The sequence below is a fragment of the Pleurodeles waltl genome, chromosome 4_2, assembly GCF_031143425.1.
Source record: "Pleurodeles waltl isolate 20211129_DDA chromosome 4_2, aPleWal1.hap1.20221129, whole genome shotgun sequence".
NCBI lineage: Eukaryota > Metazoa > Chordata > Amphibia > Caudata > Salamandridae > Pleurodeles > Pleurodeles waltl.
Window position 1 is genome coordinate 34,651,909 of NC_090443.1, and position 15,275 is coordinate 34,667,183.

Below are 15,275 nucleotides of genomic sequence, written 5' to 3' on the forward strand. Positions count from 1 at the left end.
GGAGATGTTCCCTCTCCAGATAAGGAGAGCTAGAAAATAGATGCGGGGGGAGCACCAGGGCAAGCAGCCATGCACTAGCGAATAGCCAACTCTGTTAGCCTGTTTTCCTGATACAACAGGGTGCATTGGGAGGAAATGCAGTATAGTTAGTTGGAGTATAGACAAAGAGAAGAGGAATTGGTGGTAGAAAGGAAGACCTTCTCCAACGTCACCATCTGCTATGCCCTGACCTTGCTGACACAAGTATCCTAGTAAGTTGACTAGATTAAGGAGTAGCTTAAAAAGGACAGGGACATAGCAAAGTTCATGAGTGCTCTTCATACAAGCACCTCTAGGGGAGTCATTTCAGGGGCAAGAATACAGGACAGCCACCTCCCAATACCAACCTTCCTTCTATCAAAGACTACAGCAGGCTTCTCACCAGCTGCCACCTCGGGGCTACTCCAGGCGTGCCTTCAGGGGTGACAAAAACGTAGGCGGGAATGGGGGCTGTGGCAATGGAGCCTTCAAGCAGTGTGTTCGTTACCCCCCCCCCCTTTCCTCCCCCAAAAATCACACACCTGTCACAGAAAGCTCAAAAATGTCCTCCACCACTGGCAGGAAATCACATCCGAAAGTGGGTACTAGCAGTGGTCTAACATGGTTACGATTTAGAACTATTCACACACACACACCCAGCATTTCACCCCATAGACACATTCTCAGTAGGAAACATCTCCATCCTTCAAAATGGCTCCATGGATCCCTTGCCCCCTCACAACAGGGCAAAGGAGCGTACTCCCTTTACTTTCTTCTCCCAAAAAGGACTCCCCCCTCAGACCCATCCTGGACCTCAGGTTTCTCCACCGATAAATTCTCTCGGAACGTTTCCACGTGGTAATTCTGCAGAATGACATATCTCTACTCCTGAAAGTTTTGCTTACTTGCCAATTAAAAGTCCAAGATGACACATTTTTACGTTGATGGTAAAGCAGAAAGCTGGGCAATAGCGTGGGACAGAGAATCAGATTTAATGTTTTAATGTAAATACCGGAGATGTATACTTAATAGGTTACATTATATACACTTACCTTGATGTTCTAAGTATCCCCTATGTGGATTCTCTTGTACAGTTTTGTTGTAGTGTGTGACAAAAAACTGAATAGATCACATATAATTTTCAGTGATATAACGTTAACTGAAAACAAGTTTCCATGGATCAAATGCCTTGTGTCTGTTTAACATATAGATAACAAAGTAAAACATTTCCCATATGTAATTCGATGGTACAGCACAGCTCGCATTGTCAAAACCAAGGGAAATAAAAAATTGTGAGAATTAGTTAATCCACTGTTTTCCGCACAGTGCTGTCACAAGTTCTCCACCTTGTACAATTATTTAAGTGGTGCAAATCTAATAACGGTTTCTTTTTAGTTTCTTTAAGGTTTTATCTTGATTGTAATAAGTTGTACTGTGAAGTTTTGTGGATGTAGTATACATGTAATATGCCTGTGGACAGATGAGCATAGTGTTCTTCATAAATAGTGTGTGATTGAGGGAGAGTGATACAGCGAGAGGGTGAGATCAAAAGAATGAAACAAAGCCATAAACGGGAGAGAACATAAAACAAGATCGTATGACAAACGGGAGGGACAGGAGAATGAGAAGAAAAATGGAACTAGAACAACACAGCAAGGAAAACAGTGTGGTAGCGAAGGGAAACAAACTACATGGAACGAGTGGTGAGGAAAAGGGAAGCAAAAACATGAGAAGAAAGGGGAGGATCAGAACAAGGAAGGAAACGGAAAACAACAAGAAGTCAGAGAACGAGGAGTAAAACCTACTATAGGGACAAGCGAAACAAGTAATAATAGACTCCACAATGGAAGCTAATACTATGCGGTGAGTAAGATAGTACAGATGAGACAGGTAACACTAGGAATGAGAGTGAATTGGCCTCAGCAATGAAAACAAGTGCCTAGAAAGGAGAAGCCAAAGAAGGAACATCAGAGACTGAAAGAGCTAAGTCAAAAACATTGAGAGACAGCACAAAGGAAAAGACACAAGAAACCGGCATAATAGTACAAGGAAAATATGAGACGGAAAAATAGAGAGAGAAAGAGTGCACGGGAAATCAGATTGGGTAAAGCAAGTTGCAGCGACCAAAGTAGATGAGCCTCAGCACAGGGACTGAGAGAAAGTGCAAATAGGATGACAAAATCAAGGCAGAAGTAAATGACAGAATTGAGAAATATTAGAAATAAAAAATGGAGAAATGTAACTGCCATTTATTTTAACGAGCTATTTTTATGTACATGATTTAAATGCTGGAGAAAGTATACAATCTAGCCACAGTCACATCTATGTAACAAAAACAAGCCTCATTACTACTTTAGTCTTTACATTTAAAAATGAGGAACGTTGGCAAGAGATATTTGTTACATCAAAAAGAGTAGGATGAGAAAAGTTGTGCTATAGGCTTTATGAATGACCAAGCTAAATTGTAGGTTAAAATGTATGGTTCAGTAGTTAAGTTACTGAGTCTCAAATAAACACCTGGGCTCTTTGGCACCTGTCCAAACATTGTGTGATTCTGAGGAAATCATTTAATCTCCTTGCCACACCCCCCTCACTGCTCACTTTTCCCTTTTTCACAGACTGCCCACTGGTGCAAGCTTTTCACACTGCCCTCTTCCAGGAAGTGATGCACGCAGAGGGAGAGCGCTGCAAATATTAACTCTGCCTTTTTCATTCCAGGCCAGCCAAGCAGCAAAGAAGCCAAAGACTGGTGAGGAAGAAGAAGAGGATGATGGTGGCATGTCAGAGCGGACCATTCTCAATATGATTTCTCGCAGTTCATCAGATTGTACTATGGCTGGGATCATGAATATGTCAGCAGCTCCAGCGGGGTTACAACCATCATTCCCCGCTTCAAACCTAGCCACTTCTAGCGAAGGGTCAGTCTTGCAGCAGCCCTGGCCTTCTAAACAGGATTCCTCGTCTGCCTCCATCCAAACGCAGCTGACGGATGGTGTGCCAGGCGCCTCACTAAAGCAGAGTGCCAAGAGTCTTCCTTCCTCCAAAGTGTCCCTGAAGGAGTATAGAGCCAAGCATGCGGAGGAGCTGGCAGCACAGAAGCGCCAGGTGGAAAAGATGGGCGCCAGCGTGAAGGAGCAGTATGCACATGCAGCACAGAGTCTGCTAGCACAGCAGCAAAAAGAACGCCAAGCTCAGCCATCTCCCATCATTCTTAAGCTCCCTGTTGCTGAGAACCCAGAGCGGGTGGAAGCCGAGCGCCCAGACAAATCTGCACTAAAGGTCCGCCTGCCTGCTTCAGGAGCTGGAGGTGAAAAAGGCCAGCCCAAGCCAGAGGAGATAAAACTGCGTATCAAGGTTCCTTCATCAGAGCGGCACAGCTCCTCTGATGAAAGTAAGAGCAAAGACAAGCATAAGAGCAGCTCGTCCAACCATCATCATCATCACCACCACCACAACCACCATTCCCACAAACATGCGCACTCTTCATCAGCAAGGAGCAGCAGCAAACACAGCAGTGACTCTAAGCATGGGAGTCAGCCTAGCTCATCCCACAAGAGCTCCAGCTCCTCATCCTTGTCTAGAAAAAGACCACATCCAGACGATGGAACAGGTCATGACCAGCCCGCAAAGTCAAGCAAAAGCACTAAATCTTCCAGTGGGACATATCCCTTCCCAGGTCTAGCTCCTGGGCACAGCTTGGACGCAGCAAATCTCACCATCCAGCAGGCCAGTTACAAATCTCGGAGCAGTCATGGGAGATCAGATCGGGGCCACCTGGGTGCCAATGGTCACAATACTAGTCAACCTGTTGCTTACCAGGACACTGTCAATTTGCTGCATTCCTTGCTGAGTGCTCAGGGGGTGCAGCCCACCCAGCCCCCTGCTTTCCAGTTTGTTACTAGCCTGGGTGACCATCGCAGTGCTCGTCCAGGTGGAAGCTCTAGACCTGGGAACATAGACAAGCTACGGCCACCACCACTGCCTGCGGACCCCCCACCTCCCCTACCTCCTCTTCCTAAATAAGTCACTGCTCCCACTAAGTTTTTACAAATTTGGTCTTTTAGACCAGTGTGAAATCCTTGCTGGGAAGACAACCAACCGAGTTTGTCACCACTGTCTCAGAAGAGTGACTTGATATTGTGTTTAAAATTGAGACTGCTTCATCCAGGTTCCACTGTCTGACTTATTGCCCCTCATTAGCCCTGTCTCCACTGCTTTTTTAACTATAAAGGAATACTCAGGGGAGTGAGTCCTCCTTCACCACTCCCCCATGCCTATTAACCCATCACTATACCTACCCGTGCTTCGCTGCCTCGCTTTCATCCTTTCTCTTCTTGGTGTCCCTCAGCTTCCTTGCCTACAGTTTTTGAGGCTTCTCCCCTCCTCCAGAAGTCCAACTGCCCTTTCTCCACCCCTATCTCAAATCTTTATCTTTTCTTGTCCCCACCAGACTTTAATCTACTTCTCAGTTATCCTCACGCTTTCATCTGCATCCAACTACTTGCGCTCCCCATCTCTTCACCTCTCACTTCCTATTCCAGAAGTTTCCTTTCCCACCTTTCTCCATTCCTTCGTCCCTGTCCCCTTTAGCCCTACATTTTTCTTGTGCACTCAATCCTCTTTTACTTGTTTTGATCGGAAAGATCATGACTCTGCACCTTGGAATAATTTTTTATTCGTCAGTGGGGATTTTTAAATATTTTAAATGTTTTGAAAAAAAAAAACCTTAAAAAGACTTTTCTTAAATGCAATGTAAAAAAGAATCTCTTCAGTCTACAAGGGTTGTACCCATTCATTGTTCTCTTAGAAAGGTAAAGATGTGTTTGCATCCCCAGAAATACTGTACATTACGTCAGATCTAATCCCTGCCTCTCTGTGAGAGACCTTGTGTGGGCTGGCTGCTCTTTGTGCCACATTCTGGAACTATGCAACAAACACAGGATTGAGAGACTGCACCCAGCATGGAAGAGCCCGTAAGAACTGACTATGGGGGAACTGCTTATTGTCTAACTCGAGTGGATCAGTAGGCCCAAAGACCACACATACAGAGCAAGGAAGTTGGGGCGTGAAGTGAAAGTAACTTATTTTAAATTCCTTCCATTATCCCACCATTGGCCCTGTGGTGCCCCTTCGCGTGGGGCAATCACTGGCCTGTGGGAGTCTAGGAGTAGACTCCCAGGCGACCCACTCTGTTCTCTCACCACTTGGCCACCTCCTCTTTGCCTGAGAGCCTCATGGTAGAATTTGCGGGACACCCGCTTCTAATTTCCGTTATGGTAAGCATGTATTAGTGCTGTGTAGATGTTGCTACCTCCAACCCAAATCCGTCTTGAAAGATCCGCACCTTGCAATCAGCTTGCCACAACTCATGCCTCGAGAGGTGCTAAAGAGGGAACAGAGGGACCGCCTGCTTTACATGTGTGAGGTGTTGTGAACTTGAGCATTCCTTCAACTCAGGGGTGACTGGTAGGAGCTTTGGTTGAGTGCAGTGTCCTGTATTTCACACTCTTGCGACCCAGAAGCGCTCTCTAGCATCTCTGCTGGTGTGTTAGTGATGCCAGCTGCACACTCCAGTGGTGGCCTAAAATATATTTTGGTAGCGTTGTGATGCAGATGCCTGTGACATAAGTGAATAACATTCATTATTGTTTATAATCACCAAAGTTGCATCAAATAGGAGTGTTCGTGTATAAAACAACAAAACCTATTGGTCGACATCAGGGGTGTTTAACATGTTTTCCTACACATCCTGTCACTGTAGAGCAGAGAGCCGCGGGTGCTAGTGTTTAATGGCTTGTGGTGCTACAGAAGTTTAAGGGGCAGCAGAACCAAGCCATTTTCCTGGGGTCAGCTGGGTGAGAATCCTCGCAGCGTGAACTCTGGCTCGATCGGTTTCCTTAACATGCCATACCGAAGCCTTGTGTTTGTTTATGTACACAAAACTAAACTGCACATAAACAACGTTTTTGCTGAAATGGCATATCTATCCTGTATGCACTCTGAAGGAAACAACATGGCCGAGCGGGGACATGTTGGCTCCAGATCAATATTGACTCGTCTGAACCCGTTATATCCATCTTTGCACAGATTATCTTCTGCAAAGTGATCATCCTTAAATGTGAATTTCACGAGCACCGTCCCCAAGATGTTGGGAGCTTCCTGTCTCAGTTTTGTCTTTCACCACCTCCAATAGATGCAAATTAAAAATTTGATTTTTTTATGATTTCCGTTTAGCTCATTCTTGAAATGTACTCTGTTTTCCATGTAAAGATGCAACGATATTCCTGTCCCCTACCTGTATCCTTTCCACTCGAACTTGCCTGCTACCACGAGAAGCTCAATTCCGGGGCTGCTGCCCAGATGTATTTTTAAGTGTTATGTAAAAATACATGGCAATCAAGCACCAAACGATCATTTACATTCTGTATGCTGTCATACAGGAAATCTAAATCAAGCCATCCAGTACCAGAGCAGCTCCCTATTTCAAGAGCTGAGAAAGGTAAGCGGCCGATGCTGGTACGTTGAAAACTCTGCTTACTCCAAGGCTCTGCCTCCTCACTCAGCATAAGCCCTGCAGTTTAGCACTCTTTTTTTCACCCAGTATGGTGCTATAAGATTGCCAAGATAGAGTTGAGTGAGGAGAGGAGGGATGGTCGTTAAGTCTGAAGGGCCCAAAGCAGTAAGAATAATGAAGCAACGACAGCAAATATGTTGTACTTATTCTTGCATCCCAGTGCCCTCAAAGATTTCCTGAGCATGAAGCGCTTGTTTGAGACAAATTGCCTGAATTTGTAGAACTCTATGATTGAGCCACACGTTTGCGTCAAAGAATCTAAAATGAAATATTTTTCCCATACGTTATCACGGAACGTTATATTATGGCTATCCTACTGTAAATTATCAGACACAACTTCGTATAAGAGGAAAACGGTTAGGAAATAAGGAGGGCGTAACAGCAGGAAGTTAAGTGTTTATGTATGACTCCAATTCACAGATAAACTTTTACAAATTCAGCTTGTTTACCTCTATATTTCTGAATTTTCCACAGACATATGTTCTAGGCAACATATCGTTTTTACTATTATCTCTACTTTTTTAAATCTGCTTTTAAAGGTTCTATTTTATTTTTTCAAACAGAAAAGGAATAATATAACAAAGCAAGTTATTCAGGGCCAGTCCCTCATTTTTTTGCCTAGTTTTTTTTTTTTTTTTAATGAAATAATAATTTTTTTCTGCAAAGTACTTTAGAGATGGTGCTGTCGCTCATTTTGTACCTCAGTGGGTACTACAAAAAGTCAGATGGTCACTTTTGCTTTTCAGGGTCCAGTTTGCACTTGAAAATCCTACGTGGCAGAAAATTTGTCTTGTTTTTTCTTTTATACCGCAACATTCCTTAAATACGAAACCTGTTGTGTGTGTGATAATTGAGCTTCTCTGTAATTCTCAGAAGAAAATGCAAGAGCTTGAGGTAAGCATGTTTACGATAGGGCCGTGTCAAAATCAGTGTTTGGTTCCGATTTGCTGTGACAACAGTTCTTCTTTGATTAGGTCTTAATGTACCGTTATTTAAAATTCAATGTGTAAGACACTGTCTTAAACTTTTTTAATGCAATACAAAAATATAAGCCAGCTTTATCTTCCTAGGGAATCCCCTAAAGTCCTCTGCTCCTGCTGCCTGATTGGTCATGTGGTGCTCAAATTATGCTAAGCTATTAGCCACACTGTGCAAACTTTTCTTTAGCAAGAGTGGATTGTAATATTTGAACTGCTTCAACGTTTAATATCCTTTTCAAATTTCTTACCAACTCTGAAAAGTACAAGAAGACCTAGAAACGTAAGCACTTACTACTGAAATTTGGTATGACCTGCAGCTCATGAGCTTAAATCCACTTCAGCCTTTCCATTTTTCAAGGCTGATGAACTGAAAATTATTAAACTGGTGATAGCAGCACTTGTTATTTACAGTGGAAGAAACAGCAATAGTGCGATGAAGCGCTATATATAAAAACAAGTTTTTACCAAGCCATGAAGGACTGGAAATTTGTTCCATGCAGAGGTAGAGCGAATGACTAATAAAATGTTTCCCTCGCTGCATTATTAATCTTCCTTCTTTATCAGTTGGGGATGCCTTGGTGGCAACTGAGAATTGTCTTCTATGTAGCACTGCCACCATAAATGACAGCCCTAAAGCGCTTAAGGTAACAGAATTGTTCACCTGATTGTGGCCTAATCTTCCAGAACCTTTTAAAACACATTTGACAACTCTTTCTTCTATACCACATGAGACACTGTTATCCTTTGTAAAGGTTTTGGAGGGACTGGTGCTGGGTTGTTTCAGAGCAACCTCTTTGCCACCACAGAATCACACTCCGCAAATGAAGGGCTCTGTACACATTTTGGTATCTCTTTTGCAGCTATTCGATTCAACTGTTGTGAATGTTGAGTAGAATGCATTGAGCTGCATGTGCAATGGAATTAATTTCTTCTGTGAGAATGGAGACAATTGGAAAAAATGCTTTACATTCATGTCCTATAGAACTTGCAACGAAAACAATGCTTTGGAAAACAGAATATGGAAAGGTTTAAAAGATGTTTGGAAGAAAGTTAATGCAGTGGAGGTGCATTAAGGATAAGATCATGGACTGGTGGAGTTAGAGTTGGAAGTGTCATTCTTCACCTGCGTTAAACAAAACAAATGCTTCGATCTGTTTGTTTTTAATACCCTGTAGTGGATAGTCTCTAGACTATATATCAGTTTGAAAATCTGCAGTACTAATTAAGTCAGCACATTGCAGTGGAGACCAAGTTCAGGAAGCGACCTTTGCTGCTTCCTAGTTACAGCAATTAACAAAATTCATGGTACAGGATATAAATAGTCAAAGTTGAAAGCTCTGCAGCCAAAAAGAATATAGCGCCCTAACATCTGGCAAAACACCAGTCGAATACAGGTTAATTGACCAGACAGTTAATGGTGCAGGGGGCCTGGGTCTAGTCTCTCAGCAGTGTGTGAGGCTTCCTTTAGCCATACCACTACTGCTGAATTCGAATGGAGGGACAATTGTATTGAATCCAAAAATTACAATTTGAGGGGTAGCAAACATCCCTTTTCTTCTTACAGGTAGATTCCAATCAAAGCTAGTACGTCAAGTGATCATCTCTCACGTGGCCTAGGGTACTCGCAGATAGGTAAGCCCTAAAGTACTCACAGATAGGTGTAAGAAGAGTGATCGCAGAAGATCCTCTTTATATTTTCCCCAGTAACAACACCCTATTTTGTGGTACTACTAACCTGTTCTTGACAACACAGTAAGAAATTGAAGCATCTGGTAACTGGTGGATGTGAACGAAAAACACCACTTACCTTCTCTATTTTTATTCTCACTTGAACAAATTATTCTTTTGGGGAATCCACCCCAAATAAATTCCCCCATTGGAATAAATATGTGCTGCTGCTTATACTGCTGTATGTGAAATTCGCAAGCATATCAAATGTATGGAATAAGGGTCAGAAGCCTTTGTACAAGTAAATGTATTTAATGTGAAAAAGAGAAAGATCCTAGATTTATTTTGAAAACTGTGAAAGTCACCTTTTAAAAACAGAACTTGATTTGGAGAAAAGGGGGGGAGGGCTGGAATGTGGAAGTTGGCATAGTTTCCCCACTCTTTGGCTTCTGCTGCTAAGGCCTTGAGTCACTGAAGCATCTGGAACAATCCTATGGAAGGAGTTCCCAATTGGAAAACTGAGGGGAGGTTAGAAAAAAAAAGTGAATACATGGTTCAATCAGTCTTTATTCCTCCTTGTTCTTACTACAATATGGATACTTGAATGCAGCGCTCAACCAGCCTTGAATAGCAGTCCTACTATTGACCAGGCCACCTCTGACTCATTACACGTACGCAGCCAGTAAATGCGGTAGGCCTCGGTGCTTCTTTGGTTGATCCTCTGACCATTTAATTTTTAAATCAGTTCAGTGTAGATGTACAGCCCTTCGAAGTCCGGCTATGAATCAACTATAAAATGTGCTTAATGCTGATGTCTTTCCCACTATTCTTTACAGAAGCAAATCATCCAGCCAAGTAAAGTGCTGGCAGGAAGTCGCAAGAAGTGAACTGTGTAGGCGAGCATGGTAACCACCATGTTTACCATAAATAACCTCTGCTCAGTGCTCAGCTAAGATGTGTGTCTACTTCTGTGTGCCAGTATGTTTTTTTAAATGTAACTCAATATAGGTGTGACCACAGATAAGATACACTTCCAGGTCTTCCTTTCCATCACCCTGCTGAAATACATGGCCATGGGAGAGCGATGTCAAATTGCTTCATGTTATTTCTGTTAGGTGACTTTTAATGCAAACCTCCATAACCTTAATTTAATTTCTTTACGGCCTGGGAGCCCTTTTTTTACTGACATTGTGTATGGTCCGTCCTGAGACTTAGTAGTCAAAAATAAGGAACATATGCTGTGGCTGCTTTCCTGTCACCTAGGCTGGTCTTTGGATGTGCTGCCCAGATAGGGCTGCGGGATATTGTTTCTTAAAGGCAATACATTATAAATTCTTGTCTGTTAGTCCAAAACGTAATCTATTACACAGTATTCATCATTGGCTCAAGTAAGGAAATAAAGAACTGTATTCCTTAAGCTTGCTTGCAGTACCGAGGTGGCAGTTTGCATACACTTAGTAAAGGAAACCAGAGTTATGTAACATGTTTGTTAGAGAAATAATTTGGTCTCAAATGTTTTGGGGATTTCAACAAGGAAATGATGAGAAAGTAACTACAATGGGCATGCTTCATGTTTGCATTAAATGTAATCAGTGTTTAGTGATTGCTGTCCCAAAAATCAGCATGTACTCCAGAATGGTAGAAAACAGTGGTGTGTTATTGGCACACACACTGCCTAGGCCATTGATGGCCATGACTGTGTCAAAGACAAAAAAAAGCCTTTGCCCATAACTTGACCATATTATGGGCTTCTTGTTATGCCTGCCTCTCTGGGATTCGGGTCTGCTGGGTGGCTGTGTTGCACATGTTACCTTGCTTTAGCGGGGAATATGTGGAAATTCGTGTATTTCAAGCAATTGCCATCTAATGCCTTTGGGCAGCAAGGATTGTGTCTGGTTCCATTCATCAACTGGACAGTGTGCAATTTGTGTTCTGTGCTGAAAAGTTGCCATGAACTAAAAATAATAAAATATATTTGTAGTTGTGAAACCAAAGAGAGCAATGTTTGGGCCGCACGGACCCTCTCAGGGATTTCCTTGCAGTGACAAGGAACCCTTGTGGTGCCTGTAATGTTTATTTGGGGGTGAGAGCTGCTGAAAAGTAGGCCTGGTTAATGCTGTGTACAGTCCCCTTCTCCTAGCATCCTTTCAGGCTCCAGGCATCAGTGTTATACGTTCTAGCAAGGGCTCTTTGCTCTGTGTCAGGAAAGATGTATAATTTTATATTCTAGATTTTGGATGTTTGATATCTTGCTACTAAGAATGTTTCTATCTGTATTTATCATCGTACTGAATATGCATTAAAGGTGAAACAATACCTCATGTAGTGTCCTGTTATCTCTTCAGTATGTGATGCATTCATTCTTGTGTATTTTCTAGACAAACCAATTATAACAAATTGTTTTTTACTGATGGTAGCCATGATAGGTTTTATTTAATTTGGAGAAGCGTGCTTGCAGCATGTGATTTGCATACTCCTGCCACTGAGTGTTGGGGTATGGGCACTGCAAGTTTTGTTTTTTTCAAAAGTAGTGGTTTTGGCTTCAGGGTGACTTGTGATTCGTCCCAGGAAACCTACAATGCACCATCACATAGACTCCACAATAGATTGTTTTTTCCCACCGTCCGATTCAGGCTTACCTTTTGGACCTCCAAGACTGTTGCACTGCTTGACACCTGACTCCAAAACTGCTATGCACAAGACAAACGATGTACCACTACTGACTGTATCAGGGCTGTACCAAGCCAAAACTGTCAAGGATCTGTGGTATGAAAATGACTCCTTCTCAGTTATGAAGAACACACCCTTCCAATTGTGTTCTGACTTCAATTGGAAGTTCAGGGGTTAGACTAACATCAAGTCTGCAACCTCTGCATATATGGACCAGGAGGAATCAAACTATTCCACCTGCCTGGCCTTCAGGAACAAGAACATTTGACACCGGAGGGCGCGCCAGTGGGTTCACTATGGTATGTAACGTCAATGGCTGCGGTTGATGTTGAATGCATATATTTGGATGGTGAAAGGTGAGGCACCCTCGGTATTACAGAAGGCGAAGGGCACCATAGTCCAGAATACCTTCCAATTGTTCCCACTTTCTCCGGAAACCCCAGTACAGCCCATGCCCAGGACAAAGACTGCACCTCTGCTTGCATAATCAGAAATTTCCCCCAGGTGTTCAACCTTGAATGGAATGCCCCAAAGAGTAATGCTTTGAGCCACTGCTGAAAAGGCCGCAACAGCAGCAACTACTGTTCAAGAGCTGTCTGGCCCCTGAAAGTTTGTCTCTTCTCCAGAGAAGCCTCAACACCAAGCCTTCAAATCTTACGAGATGCCATTGTGGTTCTGTGTTCCACCACGGAACCAAGGTCAAAAAAACTTTTAAACCATTTTGAAATCTGCCTTGATGCAGAGTGAATCTACACCATCAGTAGACCAGATCACACAGACTAATGTTGTGCCGTGGAGAATCCACACTGACCCAGTTATAGGGCAGATTTTACCATGTCCCCCAGCTTACGCCGCTTGGTCAACCACATACTAAGAAGAGTAAGCTCAATTTGAGGAGGTAATTTCCATTTCCTAAAAACAAGCATCGTCCTAAAGAGGATAGCCCACCACTAACACAGTCACGCTCACCTTCCCGTACTGCTCATATAGACCCAGAATCAACTGTAGATCTCCCAGGCCGTTACAAGGAGCCAGCCTCAACAGACAAGAGACATCTAGTGGCATGACTATTGTGTAGATCCACAAGAAGACCTCTCTTTGTAGCGCTACTCGGTCAAGCCATCCACACTGGATGAAACCACCTCATATCACTTAGTCATCCAGCATGCTGCCCACCACCATAAAATGAAACTCCATTTGGGGGAGAAATTGGAGGAAATTCTTATAAAAACCCTCTCCAAAACTGTGTACTGTATGTAGTACATGCTGATGCTAGAGACCATGCTCAAATGCTTGATAGAAAACTTTAGGGGCCTTGCTAAGAACAGACTGGTAACACCAAGGGTAGAAAAAAAAACAAGGCTGTGTCAGAGTGCCCCATATATATCAGTAGGCATGGGTCGTCTGATTATTTGTGGTGTTACAGTAAGGACAATAGGTGAATTGGCACTACTAGCAGTAGCTAGTAGGGCTGTCACTCAGTGGAGTATCACCAATTCAGTGGAGCAATTGTCACGGTGCAACAGGTACCACTGGGAAGAGATGGAGCAACTTTGTATGACATCTGACAGAAGCGTACAGGAAGAAAGCTCTTTTATGAAGGGAAATTAATCTCTGAAACCAACCCTGGGGGCGCCCTGGAAAGATCTGATACTTCCTCCAGAGAAGCCAACACAGGCATTCTCCTTCAAATACACACTTGGATGCGAGCCTCAGGATTTCAACCCGAAGTGCAGCACCACCTTACTAGTGTTCATTTCTATGCAGAATACCTTATTAAGCCTCATGTGGACTCAGTGCTAGAAAAGATGAATTTATTCACACCTAGAAAGGTAGGTGAGGGTTTTGACATCAACAGGTGAGAGATTGGGTTAAGTCAGAGGCCTCTTCACATACCCTTTGTACCAACTGCAGAAGTCCCTCCAGGGGGCCAGACTCCAAAGACATTTTCCAGGAGAGGCTCCTGGGGCAACAGCTGCAGTAAGCTCATAGGTGCACATGGTAATCGCTCCTCTGCCTCAAGCAATGATCTTCCATACATTCCCCCATTTGCACAACATGTTATGGGAGGAATAAGGTTATATATCTTCCCCATGGGAAGATATAACTTTTACAAGTGAGTTCTTTCAGTTGTTGTCAACGGATATTGCCTGGTGTTTCCTACCACCCCATCCAGTATTCCACCACACAGCCAAGACCACCAAACTGGTGCAAGAGGAAGTGCAAGCACTCCAATTACTGCAATTCCCCATATACATTTATGAATAAATCCCCAGGTAAGTGGCCTTTCTCCAGCACACCGTCCTCCGGTGTGCCTCTTTATCAACCAACATATCTCTTTTACTGCTGCGTGCATGCCCTCTTAGCCTTGCGACAATGGTGCTGTTCTGGTGTGGGTGGGTGAGTCTCAAAATTTCTATGCGCTGCCCCTGCCCCACAATGTACCTTCTGTAGGGGCAGCACCGTCCTTTTAATCCCCTGTTCCCCAGCTTCGAGTGCGGTGTTGTCCCCCCCATTGGGGTGTTTAAAAAGAGTCCTTGCTGGGCCCGATGCCTTCGTGCCAGCCTTTGCGTGTTTTTTCTTCCCCCCCTGAGGGGAGAGCGAGATGCCCATCCCTTTGTTGTTTTGCCACGTAGGCAGCTTGAACAGGTAATTTCCAGGTCCCTGGCGGCTGTTAATGTGCTCCCTTCGGGGGCAGTTTCTGCCATAACCCCCGCACTTGGCCCACTCCAATTAGTGCAGTTCCCTATATACATTTATGAATAAACTCACATCAGTCATGTGTTTTCATTTTTCGATGGGAATACTTGACCACAGTTTTATCAAATGCATAGACTCTAACAATCTCTCCCTTACCTGGAACGTAGGCTCTGCTGGCTTGGAAGTGTGGATTCAACCTGTCTGTATCCAAGGAGATTCTGAATAGATCAGCAGCTCCCTCCTCCCTTCCCACAGGGGCTGGGGCTTCAGTTATTGTGGTCCTTATATAGGTTTCTATTGGTTGTTGCATATGGTGTTGTGATAGGTTGCTGGGGTTGAGATTCCTATTGGCTCTTGGATTTTAGGGTTGGGGTTGTGATTGGTATTAGGGTTGATATTCCTATTGGCTCCTGGTTTTTAGGATTGGGTTTGTGATTGGTACTAGGGTTGAGATTCCTATTGGCTCCTGGATTTTAGGGTTGGGGTTGTGATTGGTACTAGGGTTGAGATTCTTATTGGTTTCTGGTTTTAGGATTGGGGTTGTGATTGGTTGTCAGGAATAGGGGTATGATTGGTGAATAGGGTTGGGTCTCCCATTGGTTGTGCGATTTAGGGTTACAACTCTGATTGGTTAGGATTAGGACTAGGTTTCTATTGGCCAGTAT

General features: G+C 43.6%; 1 protein-coding gene across 1 annotated transcript in view; it reads left to right on the plus strand.

The window, feature by feature from the left end:
* Positions 1 to 11,561, plus strand: part of CCNT1 (cyclin T1) — a 118,195-nt gene extending 106,634 nt beyond the window's left edge. The window contains exon 9 of the mRNA XM_069230505.1: positions 2,737 to 11,561. Within this exon, the coding sequence (XP_069086606.1) occupies positions 2,737 to 4,041 (1,305 nt within the window). The 3' untranslated portion in view covers positions 4,042 to 11,561. The remainder of the gene's footprint in view (positions 1 to 2,736) is intronic.
* Positions 11,562 to 15,275: the final 3,714 nt, after the last annotated feature.